This window comes from Aulostomus chinensis, chromosome 8 (assembly GCF_037954235.1).
Source record: "Aulostomus chinensis isolate RoL2024-O1b breed Wild chromosome 8, RoL_Achi_v1.0, whole genome shotgun sequence".
Taxonomy (NCBI): domain Eukaryota; kingdom Metazoa; phylum Chordata; class Actinopteri; order Syngnathiformes; family Aulostomidae; genus Aulostomus; species Aulostomus chinensis.
Window position 1 is genome coordinate 12,183,337 of NC_141327.1, and position 10,056 is coordinate 12,193,392.

The 10,056-nt window shown below is 43.5% G+C and overlaps 1 protein-coding gene across 1 annotated transcript; it reads left to right on the plus strand.

Moving 5' to 3' along the window:
• The first annotated feature begins 2,328 nt into the window (after positions 1 to 2,328).
• LOC147257193 (transcription factor AP-4-like) lies at positions 2,329 to 9,935 on the plus strand. Its single transcript, XM_086211004.1, has 7 exons — positions 2,329 to 2,709; positions 5,002 to 5,167; positions 5,272 to 5,370; positions 6,237 to 6,407; positions 6,741 to 6,887; positions 7,191 to 7,364; positions 7,458 to 9,935. The coding sequence occupies exons 1-7, from the start codon at positions 2,621 to 2,623 to the stop codon at positions 7,611 to 7,613; spliced, it is 1,002 nt and encodes a 333-aa protein (XP_086067130.1). The 5' UTR covers positions 2,329 to 2,620; the 3' UTR covers positions 7,614 to 9,935.
• Positions 9,936 to 10,056: the final 121 nt, after the last annotated feature.

Below are 10,056 nucleotides of genomic sequence, written 5' to 3' on the forward strand. Positions count from 1 at the left end.
ACACTTGTTCAAGTGTGTTTCTCCTTTGTGTAGATCCTGAATTTTGGCTGTTTTTCATGCTTCGTGATTCTGAACATAAGAAAAAAGCATTTCCAGTTTCTCTGAACGCCTGATTCACTTGAGTCCCAGTTCACTTCATGGTGCAATACTGCCACCTGCTGTTCGTGAGAGAAGATGCAGTGCATGTGACGTATGCATTGGCTTTTGTGTTACTGTCTGCATCGGGAGGCCTTATCCTACTACAATCTTCCATAATTTAAATTCATGGCACACAATGTATATTTGAGACTATAAAGATTTATTTTCATAATTTAGTAATCTGATGACATTTTCACTTGATGTTGATCCTTAGAAATGGCAAATACTAAGTGACGCATTAAAATATTGGAATGCACTTGCAAAAGTATTGAGATGATTGAAACCACAGAGGTAAAGAAAAAATCTATTGATTTTGTGTTATTTTATTTCATTAATTCCACATTAGTTAATCTCAAAATATGTGGCTACCGTTACATACCTTGTCATATGACAGAACCACATAATTTAGCCAAATCTATCCTGTGGAGACACTATATGTTGTCTTTGTCTGAATAACTCAGTTATGTCAGTGGAAAACTGCATTGGCATTTCAAATGAAATTCTGTTAAAAATCTATGTACTCCATCCATCCGTTTTCTACCACTTATTCCTGTTAAGGGTCGTGGGGGGGTGGAGCCTATCCCAGCAGCTACGGGCGAGAGGTGGGGTTCACCCTGGACAGGTCACCAGTCCATCACAGAGCCAACACATAGAGACAGACAAAGAACAGGGAGAACATGGAGACTCCACACAGAAAGATCCCACATCTGAGCCACAACCCGGAACCTTCTTGCTGTGAGGTGACAGTGCTAACCACTGCACCACCGTGCTGCCCTGTGTACTTATTTCTTGATAACTAATAATTACTATGACGGTTTCATTGGATGGTGCAGTGGTCAGCACTGTCGCCTCACAGCAAGAAGGTTCTGGGTTCAAGTCCCGGCTCCATCACAGGATCTTTCTGTGGGAGTCTCCTGTTCTCCCTGTTCCTGTGTGGGTTCTCTCTGGTACTCCAGCTTCCTCCACAGTCCAAAGACATCAAGAGGGGACGAGGCTGATTGATACTCTAAATTGACCGTAGGTGTGACTGAGTGTGAATGGTTGTCTGTCTATATGTTAACAGGATAAGTGGTAGTAAATAGATGGATGGAGTGTTTCATTTTTTTTCCCAGTGCACTTGTCAGAATGTGTCAATTAATTTAAAAATGACTGAGCCCTTTTAAGCCCCTTCATACTCTACATATGCTGGATCCTTTGACTGCAACTTATTCTCACCTCCAGTGTTTGAGCGTCCCGCTGGCTCACTGTGCTCATGAGAAACGCACGTGTGTTCATGTCCAGAGGCATTCTGTGAGAGGAAAAAAAATACCACAATTTTACTTGTAAAGATTTAAATTTGTTTAGAACCCGACACCACTTAAGTTCATGGTGTTTTTTAACGTGAAAGCTACCACTTATTAACATTCGGTGAAGTTGGGTTTCTGAGACCCCTGACAGCCAAACCTGATGTTGTAAGTCAATAGGCAGGAATTTGTAATGTAGTCAGAAAAGGCAGCAACTTATGACCCAATTTATCAATTAGAGTTTAAACTGATAATGAACATCAGTTGAGGGGTCGGTGGAGATCTGAGCAAAAAAAGGCTATACTTTTAGATATTTTCTTATTTATTTGTGTGTGATCAACTGTGTATTTATTCCAATTTAATACTTTACCCAGGACCTGAATGACTTAGAGAACAGTAGAAAAGAAAAGTCAAGAAAGGGACAAAGCGTAGGACTACATGAAGTAAATGTAGATTCTTTTAAATGCCCTTATCTTGAGATAAGAGGATATTATTTTATTATGGGAGATTTAAAACACGTTATCATGTGACCAGAGAATACAAATCAGTTTGGGGATTTGGAAATGATACTGACCTAAAGAAACTACTAACATGTCAAGAGATTTTACTCCATACCAAACAGTAAAAAATAAGACTTGGTAGCTTAATTGGTAGTAAGATCAATGTGAACTGCAGCCTCCTAATAAACAACAGTGCTTTCATTTGTTGTGTATTTGTGTATGATTCTTTGTGTGTGTCGCTCGCTGCCAGCCTGAGTTTTCTGTGTAAAGATCGGATTTGTAGCGCTTCAATCACACGATGACTTGCTGCTCTGTTTGTTCTTCTTTCCGGAAAAGAGGGCTCTGATTCCAACCAGCTGTTTCCCGCCTCACACAGATCAGCTGCACATACACACACACGTAGTAGGCGGACGCAGCAGACAATCACACGCACACACGTAGTAGGCGGAGGCAAGAAGCCACACACACACACACACATTGGAGGGAACCCCATCAGCTGTGTACAGCAACACAGCTTGAACTTGTGTTTTTCTAACCCATTTCTTCATATTCACGGATCGCCTTCTGGATATGCGCCATTAAGGAGTAACTTACAGGAGCTGTACGGTGAAAGAAAACATCCCCGTGATATTTCTTCAACAAGGAGAGCGGCGGGGGAGAGAAACGAAAACACGGACTTGAGAAGGTGGCTGTGGAAGCATGGAATATTTCATGATGCCGACAGAGAAGATCCCGTCCTTACAGCAGTTCAAAAAGACGGAGAAGGATGTTATCGGTGGTCTGTGCAGGTGTGTAGCGAGCTATCCGTGCTGGTAGTAGAATAAACTGACTGCACCAATCTTTCATGCGGCCGTTGTGTGCGTCTGTGTGTGTGTGCGTGTGTGCGGTGCCGTCCGACTTCAGTTAGCATGCTAGCTGTTAGCCTGCGAGACTTCTGGCACCACGAGCGTGGTTGTAGGAATTAGCAGCTTGTTGTGTGCGCTCGCGCTGTCCGTGGCGGGGACAGTAAAGACAAATGAACAGTGTAATTATTTTTTTCTCCTACCATAAAACAACTCTTTGATGAAGACGGCATGTTTGTGGCCATTCGGGTTCAAAATATGTAAATCAACGCGATGAAATCGATACATTTGTGTCCAGTCGAGCACCAACCACGTGGTAGTTAACGTGTTCCCCGCCGCTTGGCTGTTCCGCACCATATCACATGTTTGTTACGACATATTTTATTAAATCCTTAAAATTTCCACCGAATCAACCACGTGAATCCCTTTAGTGTTGCTGTGTCGAATTTAGGAGCATTTAGTATAATTTCGTCTGCGGTACCTGCGTGGTGAAACGACACTTCGTACGGCAGCCATGGCTGTGTCGCGTGCTAAATTTAGCTTCGCTTGGGTGATTAGCAACCGAAAACACTCGTTAAAAAACTGCCTAAATTCTCGCGTGCAGTTTAATCGTTAACGGGAATGCGTGATTTCACGTGTGTAAAAGCGGGCTCGTGTTCGTAACAGTGAGTAACGTGTTTATCAGGACTGTTGCGTCTTAGCTCGATGCTAACGGTGGAGAGCATTGTTCTCCATGTTGCCAGGGGGCCTGCTGCTGGTAGCGGAGTCACATTTCACGGCTGCTACCGTCAGACTGGCCGACGCGCCCTCCGGCGGCCATGTTGGAGGCCCGCAGTTGCTGGCAACACCTGAGTTCATTTGTGAACTTGAACGCACCGACACTCGTAAACACAGTGGTTGTGTTTCTGTGCTGTCAAATGTACGTAGCGCATGTAAATGAAAATAGCATTAACGATGCAGAAGGAGCTACTTTTAGGGGTCAGGTGGTGAACATATTATACATATACATATATTATTTTTTCAGCATGTACACAAATACATGCATAGACATTGAATTAAGCAAAAAATAAAATAAACCATAAATATACAATGCACTAAATTAAGTGCAGGTGAGTGGTTGTCATTTTCCAACTTTATATATACAAACAAAAAGCTTTCATGCTGCGGATGCTCCCACAAGCATCTAAATTGGGTGTGTTTTAAAAACTAAGATACAGTCTACACTTTTTCGAAGCACTTTACGCCAAAATGGAAAATATTATAAGAATCTATAGCTTTTTTAAAGAAGGCATGCACAGTAAAATTAAGGTAATATTGGCGTGTCGCCTGTATTGGTCAATACTGTTTTATTAATATCAGTATGGCAGATATTTTTATGGTACAGTTCTGAATATCACAACTTCTTATAAAAATAGTGGCATAGGAAAATAGCAACTATCTAATGAAATCAACCGTTAACTTTATAGATAATCCAATATCCTGCATTCTTACGTCGAAGGACAAATGCTACATGATGGTATGATTTAGGTGACGTCATTTTTCTTTCAGAACATGTTTTCCCATTGTTTTTTGTTTGTTTTTAGCAGAGCCGTTGGTGCAGAAAGATTGAAATCATGTTCTTGTATGATTTCATTCTGTTTGATCTTTACTATGTTATCAAAGCACTCTGATTATATTAAGAGTGCATTTTCACACACGTAGCAACCCCAGCACACGAGCTGTACCCTCTTTTTTAACCGCAGTTTACGCCTCAGATCCGGTTCTTCCCGTTTAATTACTCACGTCCATTGTTGTGTTGTGGCGCTGTTGCCAACTTTGCATCATCGTAATGCTTCACATATTGCCTTCCCTGAGTCTGTATGACAGAAGGGTCCATCCAACCTTGTTGAAATATGTTGGGGGGGAAAGAGTTCATCTGAACTCTGAGACCTTCAGGCAGCTCAGAAATGTGAAGAGGTCCATCCTGGTAAAGTCTCAGCCTAGAGGTTTCCCTATCAGTCTGAGAGCCGGTACTACGTCAGATTTGATTGTAGTTTTGTCACTTGTTGGCAGTCAGAATTTCAGATTTGTGCCAGACGTGCATGTTGCTGCAAACTCTTCAAATACTTTGTCAGGGTTAATTTCAAACCCTTATTACATAAGAGAGAAGTAAACGGACATCCGAGAAATGTTTAAAACTTCACATGTCCTCCTGAACAGAATGATAACCTCCCCTGTCCTGTGATCTCTCCGCCTCAGCCTAGCCAACATCCCCCTCAGTCCAGAGACAGCCCAAGACCAGGAGCGGAGAATCCGCCGCGAAATTGCCAACAGTAACGAACGCCGTCGTATGCAGAGCATCAATGCAGGCTTCCAGTCCCTCAAAACACTCCTGCCCCACACAGATGGGGAGAAACTCAGCAAGGTGCAGTACAACAGATGCATTGGAAGTTGTTTTGTTCTCTTGTGGTTGATGGATATAAGAACAGTGTGGGCCGTGTATTAATCGTGTGGATTCTTCCTGAACAGGCAGCCATCTTGCAGCAGACTGCAGACTACATCTTTACCTTGGAGCAGGAAAAAGCGCAGCTCCTGGCACAGAACAACCAGCTGAAACGCTTCATCCAGGTACGCCCGAGAGCCTCTTCGCTTCCTGCTTTTGTCTGCGTGCAAACATTTAGATGTTCTTTAAAGGGCCATTCTCATGAATGGAGCTCCTTCAATTTGTCTCTGCGACAGGTTCATTCATGGTTTTGTGTGAATGCTGTTTTGTTTTTTTTCATAAACTTCAATAGATTCTTCACCATGCTTCCAAATCCTAGTCTTCACAGGAATCAGTATAAAGACGTATTTCTGTGTGTAAAAGGATTGTTAAATTTACTGACAACCTTTTTATTTACGTTTTCATAAAAACTCTGTCAAAACATTGTCTGATTGGCTACAATATTATATTCACCTACTTTGTGAGCACAAGTTTCACTTCTGCTGTCATTTGAGAGCCGGAAGCCCCACACATAGAGCACAGTCAGGTGAAGTGGGTGAAGTTAATCGAGTTGACACAAACTCAGTGTGTTACTGTTAAGTGTGACGAACGCTTCGGGTCAAGTTTTAAATCTGTAAAACCAAAAAGAGATGTTGACGCCAAACATCTGAAAGCCAATGTAAAGTTATCTGCCAACCTGAGTCGGGTGACAGGAGGATGTTAGCATCTTTCACACGTTATACTACATTTAGATTTGTTTTGTTGTTGTTGTTGTTTCAGAACTGAATGATATTAAAATTTGAGACCAAAATTATGAGGGGGGGTACCCTTGATACTCTGCTCTGGCCTTTTTTATGTAGCTGTGTCCTTGTAGAATGTAATATTGGTGTTTCAGGGAGAGCGTCTTAAGGAGGAATATTCATCTGCTCATCATACGTGCTGACACTTGATACATATCACACATGTTGAATGTTGTTTGTTTTTTTGTCACGTGGTCTCCTCATCGCTCCAGGAGTTTAGTGGCTCATCGCCAAAGAGGAGGCGGGCTGAGGAAAAGGATGAAGGGATCGGGTCTCCCGACACCCTGGAGGAGGAGAAGGTTGAGGAGCTGAGGAGGGAAATGCTGGAGCTGCGACAGCAGCTGGACCGCGAGCGTGCAGCTCGTATTCAGCTGGAGGAACAGGTGAGACATATGCAGCAGCGTTCTGCCCTCGGTCTCTCTTCATGTCTGATATCCTCGTCAGTTTGCTCTCGACAGTTTAGTCAGTAGTCGCTAAAGTGTCAGCAGCCAGCAGGATTAGCTTGACAGAGTCAGATCCACCAGATAAGTCATGGTGGATGCACATGCTGGAGCGACCGGGCAAGCAGGTTAGGGCAAACAGATTTGGACAGGAAGTTGGAAAGGAAAGACTTTGGAAATACCTCGGCAATGTCAGTTATTCATTGAACTGATTTTAGTTCCAATTAAACTCGTATTGAGTAACAGCTGGTTAATTCCCTGTGTGTTTGCGGGCAGGTGCGCTCTCTGGACAGCACGCTGCACCCGGAGCGTCTGAAGGTGATCACGCAGCAGGTGGAGGAGGAGCAGGCCCTCCTCCAGAGCCAGACGTTGCTACGGCTGCAGCAGATCCAGGCTGCAGACAGACAAACCAACAGCCCACAGGTCAGAAACACACACACCACTGAATCTGGCCATACAAGCCATCCAAAAAAATGTTCCTTTTTAGTTGGTAAATCGTTTTATTTTACTTAATTCTACTGACTGACTGAACATTAATAATCAAGGCAGTACATTAGTTTGTGTTACCGTTGTATAAATCTGATCTGTAAAAGTAAAAATAAAGATAAACTTGGTAAGATAAACCCCTGTGCAGCCTTGTAGCGGTGACATGTTTGTCTTGTGTCTTCTGCCTTGCCTGATCCCTCACCCTGAATGGCATTTTAAAAATCTTTGTGCTTATTCCAGGTGCTGGCCCCGCCCACCCCCCTTGCCTCAACACACCACCCGACGGTCATTGTCCCAGCTCCGACACTAACCCAGCAGCCCCACCACCACCATGTCACCGTGGTAACCATGAGCCCATCTGTCCACTCCAGCTCGGTGTCCACGTCCAGACAGAACTTGGACACCATCGTGCAGGTGTGTGTGTGTTTAGAGAATCTGTTTGTGTGTAGACACTTGATGGGTGAATGAGTGCGGTAGTCCTCAGTGGTGTCCATCCTCTCCTCCCAGGCCATCCATCACATCGAACGCACGCAGGAGAGGAGAGCTAGTGCCGAGGAGGAGCAGAGACGAGCGGTCATCGTTAGCCCCACCCATGTCGCCATGGACACCGCCTGCTCGGACACAGACACGGACACTGAGGGAGAGGACTGTTCGATGAACTGATTATCCCTTGAACTCACGCAAACACTTAAAACCTTCTCACTGTAAGATTCCCTCCAGGAGCTTGACTACTGTTTTTAAACCTCCTCTTCTCTTCGCATTATTCAAACTCCTAAATCCAGTAGTTAAGCTCTTTGTCAGTCGTGTACTGTAAATCATCTGAAGATTACAAACATAGGATGGTCAGCGTGCAGACGAGGCCCAGTGGGAAGCTGGTTTTCAGTGTCTGTGGCAACTTGAAAGCTTGACTGCCTCTTGGTGTAAAAAAAAAAAAAAAAAAAAAGCTCTCGGCGTTGCTCCGTCCGCCCACCCACCCGCCCGTCCTTCCTTCACGTGTTTCTGTTACCTGTCATCACTGGCACGCTGACAGTATTATTTGTGCTGCAAAGTCATGGATGTCAGTATAACGGAGAATTGAATGTAACAACATGATAAGCAAGCAGCTCTCGACTTTTTGATCATGAAAAGGGACGTAGAGTTGCGGTTATTTATCGCCCCGTCTTTGATTTCCTTCAGGCCAGGTGATATTCTAGTGTCTTTAGACCCAACTGAAACTAAAACTGAAGGCATTTCTAAATGGAAACTCCAAATCAATTTGAATGAAATGATATCTAATTTACTTGAAAAAAGTATTTTTCACTCTATCTGATTAAGCCCTTAAAATAAGCTGTTGAACAATTGACAATGCTCGTCTTGTAGTTAGTTGATTTTGTTTTGTTTGGGGGTTTTTTTTGGTTGTTGTTGTAAGATAATTTGTGTCAGGGTTACTGAATGTTGAAGGTGAACATTTTCTTCTGAGATTAACAACTTGATATTGGAGACTCGCTGGGTTTCACAAGGAGCTGGAGGCCTTCAGGATAGAGATAACAGATCAGGAATATCAGAACCAGGTGCTGATACTGACTTCATCAACAGATCAGACATCAGAACGATGGAACCGAGCCAGAATTCACGTCATAGCTGGACCGCGTAGCCATCGTCCCACGAGACACATCACCGATCCATACATACAGTTCTCATGAGTTGCTCCTGAATATGTTGGAATCATTTCTTTTAGATTTGATGTTTTCTCTCCTAAAAACAGGTGCTGGGATTTACTACAGAGCACCTCTTACTAATTTTGCCAATGATAATGATAATCTGAAAGAAGAAGGAGCTCTGATATCGGAATCTGCAGATGTGCATCAGAATTGATTTCTACTTCAGCTGGAGTTTGATAAAGTCTGGTTTCAAGTTGCAGCCAACCAGCCTGCTATCAGCGTGTAGTGGAACTCGAAACCAGAACCAAATGATCATTTATCTAGAAACCATTTATTTACCAGCATTTTGTACCGGATCTGCTGTGTATTTCAATCAATCTGAGGTTTACTCCCCTCCTGTCTATTAGGAGTATAAATGGATCTGATCTAAAACCGGTGTAAAGCACTGTGTTGCATGAAGGCTTCCAGTTTTTCTCCAAAGACTTGAGTCTATTTTCTGGTCTTGGTTTGTGGATTTCAGTGACTATGCACTTGAGTATTTTATGCAATTCCATCTCCTCCAGTACGTTTGTTGGTGTGAATTCTCCACGAGGTGAAGTTATCTATGCACCGTTGATGGGTGTGGACGTTACACCTACAGTATATGTTTGAAACTTGAGATGCTCGTATCAAAGAATGTAGTCCTTCTGCGCAAGGTGCTGTTTGCCACTGCAGCGCTCTGCTGACGAGCAGCGAGCCGAGGCCTAAACTCTTCATGTAGCGTTCACAGTCGATCGCCTTTCTAGTTTTTTCATGGGAATGAAATTGTACTGGAATTGCTCTGAGAGCACCAAGGAGTGGTGTTCGGTTGTCTCTTAGCTTGGATCAGATCACATCTTACTGATCTCCATCACAAACTCTGTCAACAAGTGTGGGAAAAGCGTTAAAAAGCATCAGTGGAAGAACTAAGCGTTGAATTTCCTATCGGCGAATTGTCATAACTAGTGCAACGTCAGAGTTGTAAAGCGCTCCATAAAAAGTCTGTCCACCTCATGTTCTAATGCTTTTACTTGTCTGGAATGGGACTGGAACGCCCCGCTTGGAGCCTCTCTCTCCCGTCATACTCGATTTGATATGCCGACTTGATGCCGTAAACATTCCATCATTTGGATTTGTATCTGTCTCTTGATCTCTTCTGTTGCCAACTGAATGCATGTTACTAATTACTGTTGTTTTGACATTCTCCTTATTTTTGTATTTTCACGAACATGTGACTGATGCTCTCAGTGTGAAACTGTGTTGTATGATATGTGTGGACACTATTCACGGCCTGACATCTGGGTAGATTAGTATTTTCATACCAAACGTGGGGGGGGGGGGGGGGCGGGGGGGGTCTTCATAGTTGGTAAATCTTGTTTCAAGGGTTAGGTGTTTTACTGATGGGTGTGGTGAAGCCGCGACCTAGAGTCAGGACTGGTCTGAGTTTA